General features: G+C 48.5%; 1 protein-coding gene across 1 annotated transcript in view; it reads left to right on the top strand.

The window, feature by feature from the left end:
* The window catches only part of aqr (aquarius intron-binding spliceosomal factor), a 64,688-nt gene extending 50,378 nt beyond the window's left edge, over positions 1-14,310 (top strand). Inside the window, exons 33-36 of the mRNA XM_061243144.1 lie at positions 5,347-5,432; positions 9,573-9,747; positions 11,900-12,013; positions 13,506-14,310. Of these exons, the coding sequence (XP_061099128.1) occupies positions 5,347-5,432; positions 9,573-9,747; positions 11,900-12,013; positions 13,506-13,949 (819 nt within the window). The 3' untranslated portion in view covers positions 13,950-14,310. The remainder of the gene's footprint in view (positions 1-5,346; positions 5,433-9,572; positions 9,748-11,899; positions 12,014-13,505) is intronic.
* Positions 14,311-15,961: the final 1,651 nt, after the last annotated feature.

Here is a 15,961-nt window from a genome sequence, read left to right as displayed (position 1 = left end):
TGCTAAATCTATCCACCCCAACATGGTAATCCCCCTCCTCGCACTAAATCTATCCACTCCAACATGGTGAAATCCCTCCTCAAACTAAATCTATCCACCCCGACATGGTGAACTCCCCTCCTCAAACTAAATCTATCCACCCCAACATGGTAATCCCCCTCCTCACACTAAATCTATCCACCCCAACATGGTGAAATCCCTCCTCAAACTAAATCTATCCACCCCAACATGGTAATCCCCCTCCTCACACTAAATCTATCCACCCCAACATGGTGAAATCCCTCCTCAAACTAAATCTATCCACCCCGACATGGTGAACTCCCCTCCTCACACTAAATCTATCCACCCCAACATGGTGAAATCCCTCCTCAAACTAAATCTATCCACCCCAACATGGTACACTCCCCACCTAAAACCAAATGCTATGACCCCAATAAGGTAAGCCCCCTTCCTCAAACCTGCATTCAGCATACTGATTTGTTTGAAAGATGCCTCAACTCGGATAAAAATTTAAATGAGAAGTTCATCCATATTAAATAGTCAGAAAGGCAGAAGGGGATTTGGTGAAGTCTTGAATGTCTCTACAGCTCTCTATATAGCTTTCTCCTTTCCCCTGAAGCACATATACTGCACTAATACTGTAGGCTGGCTTTGAAACCTCAGCCACAATTTGTAAAAAAAGCTGAGCTGCATTCTGTGTGATCTACACTGCTCAGCCCTTTTTATGGTGTTCAGATGAGGCTGCAGAAATTTCATCGCAGATTACAACAGCGTTCTGTTAAATATAAATATTTTATGCGGGTGTACAGTATATATCATACTGTACATGCATATGTATGTGTGGGTGAGTGTTTCATTGGCCACATTTTGTGTCTCGGTGTGTCATCTGCTGGTCTAATAGATTCTTTATGTACCATTATGATTAGTCTTGTAGAAATCGAAGTGAGGCTTACTTGTAGGCAAATAGGTTTACTTGTGAACCCTCGCTGTGTTCCTTGTACTTGTGAAGAAAACTGAAATGTCTTCTGCACGCGAAATAAGAGATTTTCATCTATTCATGCAGGTAAACACGCCAGCACAAACAGTGGCACTCCACAAGTCATTGGTCTAAACGTGGCATGTTATTTCATCACCGTGACTGACATCACTATTTTCGTCAGCATCACCATACAGTTGGGGTTTGCAGCAATTAAATGATCTGTTCATTATCGGTCCGCGATGCTAATTCATAGCTGATAAATGAACAAAATGGAGTGTTTCATTTTTCTACAATGGCATACTCTTCCGTTTCCTTGAATATTATCCCTTATTGTCTGTCTTCTCTATTTACGTTGAGTTCCATGCGTTCCACATCGAGGTGAGTAGGTGTAGTTTTTCCTCTCTGAATCGAATTCTCTCTTAAGTAGAGCACTCGCTGTCTTTGAAGTGTAGCCAGCTGAAGGAGGATAACAGCAGTGTAGAAACGGAGAACACCAGTGTGGAAACAGAGAATAACACCAGTGTGGAAATAGAGAGTAACACCAGTGTGGAAACAGAGAGTGACACCAGTGTGGAAACAGAGAGTGACACCAGTGTGGAGACAGAGATTAACACCAGTGTGGAAACAGAGAGTGACACCAGTGTAGAAACAGAGATTAACACCAGTGTGGAGACAGAGAATAACACCAGTGTGGAAACAGACAGAGAATAACACCAGTGTGGAAACAGACAGAGAATAACACCAGTGTGGAAACAAACAGAGAGAAACGCCAGTGTGGAAACAGAGATTAACACCAGTGTGGAAACAGAGATTAACACCAGTGTGGAAACAGAGAGAAACACCAGTGTAGAAACAGATTAACACCAGTGTGGAGACAGAGAATAACACCAGTGTGGAAACAGAATGACACCAGTGTGGAAACAGGTGGGGTGTTTATCCGCCGGCTCGTTTTCCCCCGCCGTTCCCGGGTAAATGAGGTTAGCGGTAAAGACGGCGTCGTGCCGGGGAGTTTGGGTGAAAGGAGAGCGCCCTGTGGCACAGAGACCCAGGCGCTCACAGTAGAGCCGGCCCTCATGGCTGACACCTGCTGTCCGCTCCACCTGTCCTAGGTGAAGAGCTCCAGGGGCAGTGTCTCTAATCCGCTGAGCTGGAGAAAGGTCACGCTACGCTAGCGTTAGCCGGGTAGGCCTCATCCCACAGCCTATGATAACGGGCCCTGCTGCACTCCTCCTCCTCTCCCAGGTGAAGGGCAGATAGACTCTGCAGTGAGAGAGGCTCTGGTGACCTTTGAGCTGGAGGAAGGGCAGTCTAGTGTACGCTGGCTAGGCCTCATCCAACAAGCAGTCATACCTACTGAAACTAAATGTTCTAAAAAAATTATTCTAATGTAAACTATGTTAGTAACTGGGCCTCTCATCGAAATGAAAAACTAAATATTGATGCATAATGGTATGGAGCACATAAGATAACATGTTCTTCAGTTACATTTGTGAAGAATAATAGTCTAGATTAAAACGCAAATGCTCTTGTGGCACTAAATATAGCCTTTAACAGGCTCTTTAAGAAATGCGGAATCACATTACCGCTCAATTTGTGGCGATGATCCCTGCATGGTTCTGGGGGAAATTAAATTGACATTGATAGAACCCTGAATGAATGTGATAAGGCTAATCAATCTCACCTGTTTCATATTCACAACAAAGCCACGGGCAGATGGGATCGGGCTTCTGGAGCCGGGCTGGAAATCAATGGTCTCGTTTCCCGGAGGGGTGGCCTGGTTTCCTGGAAGCCAGTGCACTGCCCTGAGCGAGGGGGGCAGAGATGTGTTGCCGGTTTCCCTGACAGTACAGAGCGAGAGACGAGGGGCAGGGACCTCGGCTTAACCCTTTAGCGCGTGAGATCGCGAGCATGTGATTAGAATGTACTTTACTGCATTCTAATGCTCATGTAACGATCACTACTGGTGATTTTAAGCAGCAGAGTTCTAGAACATCGACATAGAACCTTTAACCCTTGAAGGTGTGAGGTCACAAATGTTTTTAGAATGTTCTTAAGTGAGAATTCTAATGCTGATGTACCAATAACCGGTGATAATTGTATGCGGTGTAGTTCTAGAACACTGAATTAGAATTTTTTTTAAATAAAACATTCCAAAAAAAAGCCTACGCTTCAAAGGGCTAAGTGAAACCTTTTAAAATGGGGGGAGAAGTGCACTGGCTCAGTGGCCAACGGTGGAGCGATCCCGGGCCCTGGAGTGCGGGGGATCATGGGACACAGGGCGTCTCAGTGACAGGGTCTCCATACACACAGGCTCAAGAGCCCAGTGAAAAATGTGGCAGTTAGCGGCTTGGGTGCCTTAAGGCGTACGCGCATCATAAATTAGGCAGGGAGAACGGCCTAGTCGCTCAACGAGCAGAGATCCAACCATAAATATTTAAAAATGGTGACCATCTGCCGAGACACAACATGTCAGGTTTGTTAGCCGGGCTATGAGAGAAGAGGCAGAGAGGGAAGCGATGTAATGAATAGCGAGTCTATGTTTCTCCGTCTCTCCTTTATAGTGGTGTGCTGCATTCAAGGGGACTGTTGTGTTGTGTTGTAGTTTCCCTGGCTTAGTTATTATCCAGTTTCCCCGTGCAGATGTGTGGGCGTAGCACAGTGGGAATAAGCACTCAGTTTTACTCCTTATCGTATGGTATTTGCTCCGAAAGGGTATAATCAATAGTGCGTCTTTAACGCTCATGAATATATGCAGGGAGATATCGCGCCACATCACCTATACCCTGACTCAATGCAAATGAGCGGCTTATCAGCATGCTGAAGACGCGGTACTGCGATCGCTCTTCCCCAATGCTAAAAATAAGAACGTGACCGTCTTGCCGTGATGGAGAAACAAAGCGACGTGCGGAAATGGCGCTCCATATTCTCCTGCGGAGTTGAGGAGTCTGCAACGGAGCCTCGTGTCGGGAGAGGATGGGGTGGGGGGAGGGGAGGGGGGGCGATGTCGGAACGCATCGCTGAGGTATCCGTGCCGACAGATCCAGGCGCCTCACGCTATGTAAAGGACATATTGCTTCTGGTGCTGCACCTGTTCCATATAGCAACAGGGGAGCGTCAAATAAGCGCTGTTCTACTTCTTCTCATCTCCTCTCCGCTCTATAAGAGATGCGGGAGGCCTGCTTGCGGGACTTAATGTCAATGAACAGCGCATTGCACCGGTGGAAATTGCCGGCGATGATTTATTTAAAGCGATGGGCACTTCGTCTTAGACGAATGTCCCTCACGAGCGGTGAAAACGTATTGATCCCAATCACAAATCTCGTTTCATATACGCTTCTCCGTTCAGCTTCTCAGCAGGCCATTTTCTCTTGAGAAGGAGTTGCAAAAATATAGGTTACGTTTGCAGCTTTATTTGTCCGCCGGAATCTAGCTAAGTAGTGCAGTCTTGCCATTTTTTCTTTATCCAAAATGCAAGCAGTGGGATTTAATTCAGTATTCCCCAATGGTGTAGAAGTGGCCTGATCTGTCCCCACTGTATCCTGATCCTGGAAGACTCAGGTAAACAGCTGGATAAATATCCTTAAGCCTTATCCCCTCCAGGCAATGTGGCCCGCCATGATAACGGCAACAACAAGCCCGATCCGCTGACGGAGGATACGCGAGAGTAACACGGTCTTAAACATTTAAACTAAATCCCCTTCAGCACACACGCGAGCAAGACACACTGGGGCTTTGGTGGCTGTGGGTCTAAGTAACCTGCCTTCTCATAGGTCACCATAGTGAGTCTGAGTAACCTGCCTTCTCATAGGTCACCATAGTGGGTCTGAGTAACCTGCCTTCTCCCTGGTCACCATAATGGTTCTGAGTAACCTGCCTTCTCAGAGGTGACCACTGTGGGTCTGAGTAACCTGCCTTCTGATAGGTCTCCATAGTGGGTCTGTGTAACCTGCCTTCTGATAGGTCTCCATAGTGGGTCTGTGTAACCTGCCTTCTCAGAGGTGACCACTGTGGGTCTGAGTAACCTGCCTTCTGATAGGTCACCATAGTGGGTCTGAGTAACCTGCCTTCTCCTAGGTCACCACAGTGGGTCTGAGTAACCTGCCTTCTCCTAGGTCACCACAATGGGTCTGAGTAACCTGCCTTCTCTTAGGTCTCCACAGTGGGTCTGAGTAACCTGCCTTCTCATAGGTGACCACTGTGGGTCTGAGTAACCTGCCTTCTGATGGGTCACCACAGTGGGTCTGAGTAACCTGCCTTCTCATAGGTGACCACTGTGGGTCTGAGTAACCTGCCTTCTGATAGGTCACCACAGTGGGTCTGAGTAACCTGCCTTCTCTTAGGTGACCACAGTGTCTTCTCCATCCTAGGTGACCACTGTGGACAGGTTCCAGGGCCAGCAGAACGACTACATCATCCTGTCGCTGGTGCGTACCAAGGCCGTAGGACACCTGAGGTAAGCAGTTGCATTAACAGCAGTTTTTTTTTTTCACTGCCAACACACACTTGAATATTCAGGGCCCTTTGTCAGTGTCACACTTGAAAGGATTTTAAAAAAAAAATTAAAAAAAATAAAAAATAAAAAAAAAATAAAAAAAATATTTAATAAAAATAATTAAGACATCTTCAGAAGTTAACTCATAGTCATAGAACCAGAGGCTTCCATTTCGAGACAAGAATGATAATTCAAGTGAGTGATGTCCTTGGTGGACATGTGCAACAGAGAGGAAGTAATATCAGTTTGTTTTTATGATTTTTTTCCTTCCGTCTGTCTTCTAGTGATGCTTTGCAAGGAAATATTGTGCTGAAATACCGAACGAAGAATAAAAATCAAAGCGGATTCATATAAAACGCACAATGTGGATGGAAGTTTTTGCTTATGCACTCTGAAGGCTGTCAGAAAGGCTATTATTCATTCGCTAAGTTGATACCGATAGGTTTTTTTTTTAAAAACACAATGCATTTTTAAATACCAAGCTAAACACGGCCGCCGTATTTCAGTGTGCTTAATACAGCCCGATGTATTGCGCACGCCTGAGTAAATGTGTTTATGAAAGCCCTGACAATGTCCCCAGCCCGGCTTAAATACTCAGGCTCAAAACAAAGTCTGGAAACGTTCAACTTTATGAATACTCGATGCGTTTCGTGTCCGCGCTCTATTAGCCTAATGTCGCTAAAGCGCCCGGGAACCGTCCCCCGGACGCTAAGCCCTTCCTGAAACCCCCCCCCGAGCGGGCGGGGTTCCGCGGATACGGCTCTGTCCCCCGGTTACCGGCGCGTCTTGCCGAACAGCTGTCGCGCCGTTCGGCGGTCTGCCGCGTTTCCGTTACGAGTCCCGCCGCATTAATCATCCCGGCCCCCGCTCTTCGTTTGGCGGATTACGTTTCTCCTCCGCCCCGGTATCGCGCGGCACGTTTTCGCTCTGTGAAGACCGCGTCTGTTTAATCCCTCAGGTTGTTTTTCTGCGGTGGACAGGTGGGGCCGTTCGCTCCGGGTTAGAGGAGACGAGTCGTGACACACTTTCTGCTCCGGCCACACATGCGGCTACTGACTAAAATCCTCCCCTCCCGCCAAACTAGAAACTAGGCGCAAGGGCAGTTTGTGAGAACGTTTAGTCCTCTTCTCCTCTAAAACTTAAGTACAAGGGTAATGTTCCTCAGAATCACTATTCTCTACTCTTGTTGGCCGTCCTCAACTTGGTCGAGACCCCAAAATGCGTTCAAATATGGGCATGCAAGTCTCCACTTTGTGTGTGAGAGTCCTCACCCACCCCCCCCACTTAGACTGCATTCAGTCCTCCTGGGCTGTGTTTACACTGCAGAAATACAGCAGTATGGGAACAGAACCCTCAGTCTTGGGGTGGGGGGGGGGTTATTTATGGGTGTGAGAGAGAAAGTGAAATGCCCTGTTGACTGCGTCGGCCTCAACCGAATTAGCATAGAAATTTTGTTGTGATGCACACAGTGATGTAAACTATGCTTTTCCCATACGGTTTTATGTCCGAATTCTATCATGTTAATCTTCAGACTGCAGTTATCACGACCTCCGGGAGATGTTTTTCCTTTTATTATTGTTTATTTTGTCATTTTTTTCTTGTAAAACTTGCAAAATGTCATGACTGGTATAGTTGTGATTGCATTCATCAAGTCCTTATGAGATGAAAGCAGCTGACTCATCAGATTCTGTCAGCGTTCCCCTCTCTATCACTCCCTCGTTCAGTTTCTTTATTGGCGCGATAAAAACATTTCTGCATTCGCTGTCTCCTTTGATTTCTCTCTCTCTCTCTCTCTCTCTCTCTCTCCCTCTCTCTCACACACACACACACACACACACACACACACACACACACACACACACACACACACACACACGCACACAGAGCTTCCTCTCATACACAACACCCCATCATCCAACACTTCTACTGATGGCATCCAACGGCACTATCTCCACAGATATTTGATGTAAGTGCCAAACTGTGGTTTGTTTCCCCTCCCGTCCCTGTCCTAAGAGCCCATTTGTGGCCCCGTGTGGCCCCAGTGCAGTCTCCCTGCAATGCTGAATACATAGTGGTGCACAGAACTGTTGACTGTTACATTACATTACATTACATTAATGGCATTTAGCAGACGCTCTTATCCAGAGCGACGTACAACAAAGTGCAAAGTGCATACCCATAACTGTCAGGAATGTGCATGTGACCACAGCGCCAACTTCTTTCAGTCATTTATTTATTTTTAAATAAGAGAAACAAGCTTCACGTGTTCTCTGTGTGGCTACAACAAGAACTTGTCCTTGCAAACGCAGCCTCTTTTTATAAGTGTAATAGCCGCAGATCAGTTTATTGTGTAATTAAATCAAGTCTGAATGCGCTGTCTTTAGAATGTGTTCATCAGATTAAGGATTGTAGCTGAAACCCCAGCATCCTTTGCTGTGTAACAGAAGCGGCCTGGTTACGGGCCTGTTATTCTCAGGGGGTGGGATTTAGCGAGCAGTTCTATTGCAGATGTAGCAGGGTTAGCTCAGCTAGTAAGCACGCTGAAGTGCGGCAAAAGCTCGTAGCAGGTTACCGCGACGACGCTCTCTGATGCCATAACCCTCAAATTTAAAATAATGTCATTGCCCTTGGCTCACCTCGGACTCCAGCAAATCTCGAACTCTCATATAGCGTGCCAGAGAGTACTATTTTGCAGCATCACAATTTGGAATTATTTCCTTTTGCAAAGGTTCCCACTTAACGGGTTCTGTGAATGCTGTTGTCAGGAGTGTGTGAAAGAGTGGACTCCCATTACCCATAAGTCTCCTGGTGACTGAGCTCCTTTCAGCTCACCTGCACGGAGGCAGGTGTGTGCTTGTCATTTTTCAGCGCATGGGTTTGTGGGTAAGCTGTTCGGCGCATGGGTTTGTGGGTAAGCTGTTGGGCACATGGGTTTGTGGGTAAGCTCTTCAGCACATGGGTTTGTGGGTAAGCTGCTGGGCACATGGGTTTGTGGGTAAGCTGCTGGGCACATGGGTTTGTGGGTAAGCTGTTGGGCACATGGGTTTGTGGGTAAGCTGTTGGGCACATGGGTTTGTGGGTAAGCTGTTGGGTGCATGGGTTTGTGGGTAAGCTGTTGGGTGCATGGGTTTGTGGGTAAGCTGCTGGGCACATGGGGGTTGTGGGTAAGCTGTTGGGCACATGGGTTTGTGGGTAAACTGTTGGGCACATGGGGGTTGTGGGTAAGCTGTTGGGCACATGGGGGTTGTGGGTAAGCTGTTGGGCACATGGGGGCTGTGGGTATGCTGTTGGGCACATGGGTTTGTGGGTAAGCTGTTGGGCACATGGGTTTGTGGGTAAGCTGTTGGGCACATGGGTTTGTGGGTAAGCTGTTGGGCACATGGGTTTTTGGGTAAGCTGTTGGGCACATGGGGGTTGTGGGTAAGCTGTTGGGCACATGGGGGTTGTGGGTTTGCTTTGTCGAGTGTTGTGCAGGTTTTCTGCCGCTCCAATAAAGACACAGGTTTCTTTACGCCTTTCTTCCGAGGAGCCCGGTCGGAAAACATCTGTTTCGCGTCTATTTTTAAACGCCGGGCAACATATGGGTCATATCAAAGTGCAAGGGAAAGTCGTGTGAAGAGGGGAATGACCGCGTGAAGGACCGCGTGAAGGACCGCGTGAAGGACCGCGTGAAGGACCGCGTGAAGGACCGCGTGAAGGACCGCGTGAAGGACCGCGTGAAGGACCGCGTGAGGCGGGAGCAGGTCGAATCTCCGTGTGCGTGGAGGAGCCTGCCCGCCGTCGGGTTTAAAATTAGACCTGGATTGGGTTCAGTCTCGCGGTCTTATCAGCCGGGCTGGTTAGAGGAAACGGATTGCCTCCATTAATGTGCATATCCCCGGGGGCCTGCGGGACCAGTGAAATCCCTTATTTAAGCAGCGGGTTATAAATGCTAAACGCACAGTATTCCTGACTGCGGAAAAACCCGCCGCTAATCCCTTAATTCCCGAGGATGAAGACGGAAAATAACTTGACTCCTTTCCCCTCTTCTCTCATTTCCCCCTCACCTTCCTGCACGCCTCCCTCTCTCCTTCCCCCCCCCCCCCCCCCCCCCTCCCTCAGGGACGTTCGCAGGCTGGTGGTGGCCATGTCGAGGGCCAGGCTCGGCCTGTACATCTTCGCCCGCGTCTCGCTCTTCCAGAACTGCTTCGAGCTGACGCCCGCCTTCGCCCAGCTCACCGCCCGGCCCCTGCAGCTGCACATCCGGCCTGATGAGTACTACACCCCGGGGAGACCGGTGAGGGACCCCCCTGCCCTCATCCTGGAGCCACAGTGCTGAGGGCCACTCTCACTAAAACACACAGTGACATGTTCAGTGATAAATCAACTCTTTGTGGGCTATATGTACTTACATTACATTACATTAATGGCATTTGACAGACGCTCTTATCCAGAGCGACGTACAGTTGATTAGACTAAGCAGGAGACAATCCTCCCCTGGAGCAATGCAGGGTTAAGGGCCTTGCTCAAGGGCCCCACAGCTGTGCGGATGTTATTGTGGCTACACCAGGGATCGAACCACCGACCTTACGGGTCCCGGTCATGTACCTTAACCACTACGCTACAGGCCGTCGGCTCAAAGACCTGATTGTTTCAGGTTCAAATCCTTCTCTGTGATCGATTTGATCTTGGCTGGTGCTATTGAGCCAACCAAGAGGACTGGAAGGGTTTTTTGTGTATTTCATTGCTTCCGATACAAAGAGATTAATTCATTAACATTGGACATTTTACGGTGCATGATTGTGTTTATTTTGATGGCAAGAAAGCTATTGCACAACCATATTATTGTGTTTAAAGGCAAAAAGAAGAACCCCGATTGTGAAATTGCGCGTTGCCATGAGTCGTGTGATGAAATGGCCTATGACAAGCTTGTGCAGGTCATATGACCGCTGTCCCCTGCGGCAGGCAGCCATGTGACCTTCTGCCACTCACCGTGTGTTGTAAGATAATGATGAGATGCCCGACTCACGAACATTTGAGCTTCATATGCCATTTTGTTTCGGCTGTAGAGCCATTTAAAGTTGTTAACAGAGATTTAGGGCTTTTTTAAATTAAGATATGGACACAATTCCTGCCGTGGTGTGTTTTTCATCACTGCAGCAAGGGAAAAGGCTCTACCGCCAAAACTAAATTGGGAGTATGAACATTTTCAGGCAGTTTCTCATCCTCGACTACCAACACACAGAAAAAGAAAAAGGTTCCGTCTCTTGGGGAAAGACCTGTAAATATAATTGTATGCAGGATGTATTTTCTTTAGACTAAGCTCTGCACTTTCCCCAGTCTTCTCTGCGCCCTCGGCAGGCTGTGGGTTAGGCTCGTCTTGGCTGTGTCTCTGTAAGACCGGCGTGTCCTCACCCTGCCTCCCCTAGCCTAATACACTGGAGCCCTTTTCCTCAAGGGCCAAGAACTGCTGCTTCTCCACCCTCCCTCAACCTGGGAGTCAGGTGTGATGACAGTCTGGCCAATCAGCAGCACCAATTGTTCGGTTAATTGCCCGGCAGGAAAGAAAACCAGGGCCGGATTTGGATTGGAGGTTTCCAGTTACCTAATTCACATTTTGACTTATTTATTTTTATTTATTTTTTCGTCGTTTCCTAACCTCTCCCGATGGGTGGAGCTAGGGGCGAGAAAAGCGGATAAGAAAAGGAAACGGGAGAAAAATAATGGATTGGAATGAGCCCAGTGTAATTTTCCCCAATGGCTTCTGTTTAGGGAGCATTAACTCAGCCCAGCGAACATGACGTCTCATTTCCTCTCTGCTCGTGCTGTAAAGCTGGATAAAGACCCAATACTGTCGTTTTCTCGAACCCGGGCCAAGTGCACCAGTGCGTGTGCTGTTTCTCCCACCAGAGTAGAGCTCATGTAATTGGATTTGAATACCTGACTGGGTTTTATAGCACTTAGCAAGAATCAGTTCTTTATCTCTGACATTTATGATAAATGTGTTTCTGCGAGTGCTGTAAGTTATGCTGCTATTCATTTGAGCCTGTTTAAGGAATTGTGAATGGAGGACGCTATTTGGCGTTATTGAAGAACGGTAATTTGATGTTCGGCGGTAGAACGGTAATTTGATGTTCGGCGGTGCCTAGAACAAGTATTTTAGCAATTAGTTACGCTCAATTGAGAAGCACTGTAAATTTAAGGGGCAGGTAATAAAACTTCTCTTTTTTTTTTATCCTCTCTTGGCACAAATTCACTGGCCACAGTATTTCTTTCACTAAGAATTTATAGTGAATTGAAGGCAAGTCAATGATGTCAAATAAAGATTTGTATTCAATTCACATCTATCAAAAGCTCATTAGCTGACAGCAGAGCTGCTGTCGATGGTGGTTTGGTCATGTGACCGGGAGCAAGGCCTAATGGGATTGCTCATTCTCCCCTGTCTGTAGTTGGAAACACGCTCCGCCCACCCCAGTCAGGTGATCAAGAACATGCCGGAGATGGCCAACCTGGCATACAACATGTACATGCACATGATGCAGAGTTCTCAGCAGTACAGACAGGTAAGCCTTCACCACACACAAAATCACCCACTAGCCCTGACTACAACACCACTCACAAAATCACCCGCTAGCCCTCACTACAACACCGCTCACAAAATCACCCGCTAGCCCTCACTACAACACCACTCACAAAATCACCCGCTAGCCCTGACTACAACACCGCTCACAAAATCACCCGCTAGCCCTGACTACAACACCACTCACAAAATCACCCGCTAGCCCTGACTACAACACCACTCACAAAATCACCCGCTAGCCCTCACTACAACACCACTCACAAAATCACCCGCTAGCCCTCACTACAACACCACTCACAAAATCACCCGCTAGCCCTGACTACAACACCGCTCACAAAATCACCCCCTAGCCCTCCACCACATCACTGCTCACAAAATCACCCCCTAGCCCTCCACCACATCACTGCTCACGAAATCACCCAAGCTTGCCCACTCATCACAACACCACGCACAAGATCACCCAAGCTAGCCTATTCACCACAACACCGCTCAACGTCCTCCAAGCTCCCCCAAAATTCCTCCATTATTAACCTGTCAAAGTGCACTCGGTTTATTCTTGCCATCTTTAAAGTTTAATTCCGGGCTGTAAATAGGTCCGAATTTTTGGTTCTGCATTCTGGAACTTGACTGGCCATGAACTTGTGATTTTACATGAGAAGGTTGTTTTATTCAAGGTGGCTGTGCTGGAGTAAAGCATTGAGGGTCAGGGTGGGGGTGAAATGTTAGAGGTATAGCACAGTTCCCTTGCCGTTCCCTTCGCAGCATTGTCTGTCTGTCTGTCTGTCTGTCTGTCTGTCTGTCTGTCTGTCTCTCTCTCTGTCTCTCTGTCTGTCTCTCTCTCTCTCTCTCTCTCTCTCTCTCTCTCTGTCTCTCTCTGTCTCTCTCTGTCTCTGTCTGTGTCTGTCTCTCTGTCTGTCTCTCTCTCTCTCTCTCTCTCTCTCTCTCTCTCTCTGTCTGTCTGTCTGTCTGTCTGTCTGTCTGTCTGTCTGTCTGTCTGTCTGTCTGTCTGTCTGTCTGTCTGTCTGTCTGCGTGCGTGCGTGCGTGTGTGTGTGCACATCTGTTTGTGCGTGCGTGTGCTCATTTGCGCATGCATTCACAGGGACTTGATTAAATTGTGAATGAAATGGGTCTGCTTGACGGGGTCTCATTTAGGGGCCAGAGGTCCTGGCTGCACAACGGCAGTGTGGCACCTCACTCAGCTGGGCCTGCAGGCTGGAGCTCCTGCTTCTTAATCACTCACCTGAGATGCTTCTGCCTTGAGAATTCCTCCAGAGTTTAGGGTCATGCTCAGCTTCTGTTTCTTGTTTAAATGAACTTCTACTGGTAACATAACCCTCCCCCTCTCCCTCTCCCCCTCCCCCGTCTCCCTCTCTCCCTCCCTCCCTCTCTCACCTCTCCCTCCTACTTTCTCCCACTCTTTCTACCTCTCCCTTTCTTCCCCTCTTTTACCATCCCTCCCTCCTTTCCTCTACAGCAGCAGCAGCAGAAGTTGCTCCCGCCCCCAGCCCAAGTGAAGGCTGCAGCCGGTGCAGCCGGTGCAGACGCTGCAGACGCTGCAGCCGGTGCAGCCGGTGCAGCCGGTGCAGACGCTGCAGCCGGTGCAGACGCTGTGGACAGAGCTGCCGGCGCATCCAGCACACCCAGCGCAGCCAATGCAGTGGCCGCATCCAGCGCAGACGGAGCAGCCGGGGATGCGCAGACGCAGCCAGAGCCGATGGAGCAGACGCCCAGCGCAGATCAGGAGCCGCAGAAGAGCGCAGAGCAGCCGGCTGAAGAGCCGATGGAGCAGCAGCAGGAGCAGCAGCAGCAGAAGGAGCAGGAGCAGCCTGAGGAGGATCAGCAGGAGCACTCAAAGATGCCTGAGCACCCGGGCAGAGACAGTGACAGTGACGACAGTGGAGAGGAGGAGGGGCCTTAGGCTGTGAAACCCTGCCCTCTGCTGCCCCGCCCCCGCCCCAGAGAGAGAGTGTGCTGCCCCAAACCATGTACCCTCACCCCCCTCCACCCCCCCGCCCTCAGGCCTAATGGAACCGCCCTGCTTCGTCAGGATTCTTTTATTTTTATATTTGGTGTCTCTGCGGTAATTATCAGAGATCAACTGCCTTGGAAAATGAAACTATGAATATTTCCTGTTCCGTTTTTTTTGTTGCGTTTCTGCTGTAATTGTCAAAAAGGAGATCAGCAGCCTATGAAAATGAAACCATGAGTATGTCCGGTTCTTATTTGTAGAACGTCTTTTTCTGTACTTTTTTTAAGTAAAAAAAAAAAATGCTAAAATACTTCCCGAGTACGAAACCTTTCATTTCTGCACAAAAAGAGAGAACACGAGATCCGTCGGCTGCGTGGGCCTATCGGCCGATTGAGCGGTGTTGTCATGCACGCGAGGGGCCGGAACCACCGCGTCTCCGGCTTCGGCTCCCTGTCGCCTCTGCGTTCCTGCGCTAGGTGAAATGAGTTTCCATGAAAGGAGGTGAAGCAGGCCTTGGCTGCCAGCCCTGGCCTGGGGCCATCTATAAATACCTTTTTATGACACGCGCATACATCCAGGTCCCTCCCGCCGTTTTTTAACTTTGATCTGCTGATCCGGTCCGGGAGCCCCGGAGGGCCCGGCGCCGCTGAGCTACTCAGGCTAGCGCGTTTGTAGGTCACAGTGCCAGCCACAGGGGGTATGACCATTCAATAATTACATTACCCCCAAAAAATATTCAGCGCAGTGTTCAGTGAAATAATCACGTACGTCGATGTGATGCTGTCTGGCACTAATTGATGGTAGAGCTACGTTTTAGACGCTTCCTTCCGCGTTCAGACACCGATACTAACGCAGTGAAGTGCATTTCTCAAAACGCTAATCGTAGATGCCTCTCGGTCCGCGCGACTTTGATAAAATTGGCCGAGTGTGATTTTGTGAGGATAAACGTTAATTCATTGACTGACGTGAACTGTGAAAACCGACACCCGTCCGTTTATATCACGGGAAAGTAGGCTGCCGTTTATCAACTTCCAGAACTGTCAACGCGTGGTCGGTACATTGCGTCTGTGTGTGTCAGTGCGTGTCGGTGTAGTCGGCACGCTAAACATCAGCCAATGACCCGTCAGACGGGGTAAGATGAGGGTCATAAGACATATTTTAGGCTGTGTGGTGTGGTTGAAACATGCGGTGGGATGCCTAACAGAGCTCATAATACTCCACACACAGACAGAAGCAGCATTGCATACCACTGACATTAGTCCCCTGTGTGACACACAGCACAGCGGGGATTAGACTCTGGGCTGACCGGGCAGGGGGAGGTGGGGATTTCCCCCGCAAATGTAGCCGGTTTTTAAAAATCCATAGAGTAGGGTTTGGATGTGAAACATATTGAAGGCTATGATGGACGCGCAATTTTAAAATGGATATGAGGGACATTGGCCAGTCTGTGTGGGGGAAAAAAAGACTTCCTAATGTGCAGAATTGATCTTTTCTTAATTTCCATTGACCGTATTCCCACCTCGTCTTGCTCACGGAACTCAAGCGGGAGAAACCGCTGTAGTTCATTTTGAGGCCAGTCGGACATTGATACTTTGCAAAATGGCGCTTGCTTCTCGCATCTGCTAAATCTATAATGGATAACTGCACTGTGTTTCTTCAATTATTAATTTTCTGCTGTCTGGGTGCACATTAATGGGGCACTGGTATTTGTTGAAATTTCCCAGCAGCAGAGATTTTTTACAGTATGTAGAGTTCACCTGCAGTTCAGACTCATCCACTGTGCTGTACACTCACCGAGCATTTTATTAGGTATTTATTACACCTATTTTTTAGACTTCTACTGCTGTAGCTTGTCCACTTAGTTGTGACGCATTGTGTGTTTAGAGATTCTCATCTACATACAACTGTTGTAATGTGTGGTTATTGAGTTACTGTCACCTTCCTGTCATCTTTGACTAGTC

The sequence above is a fragment of the Conger conger genome, chromosome 1 (assembly GCF_963514075.1).
Source record: "Conger conger chromosome 1, fConCon1.1, whole genome shotgun sequence".
In the NCBI taxonomy this organism is placed as follows: Eukaryota; Metazoa; Chordata; class Actinopteri; order Anguilliformes; family Congridae; genus Conger; species Conger conger.
The sequence above is the reverse complement of the archived record's forward strand: the minus strand, read 5'-3'. Positions and strand labels throughout refer to the sequence as shown.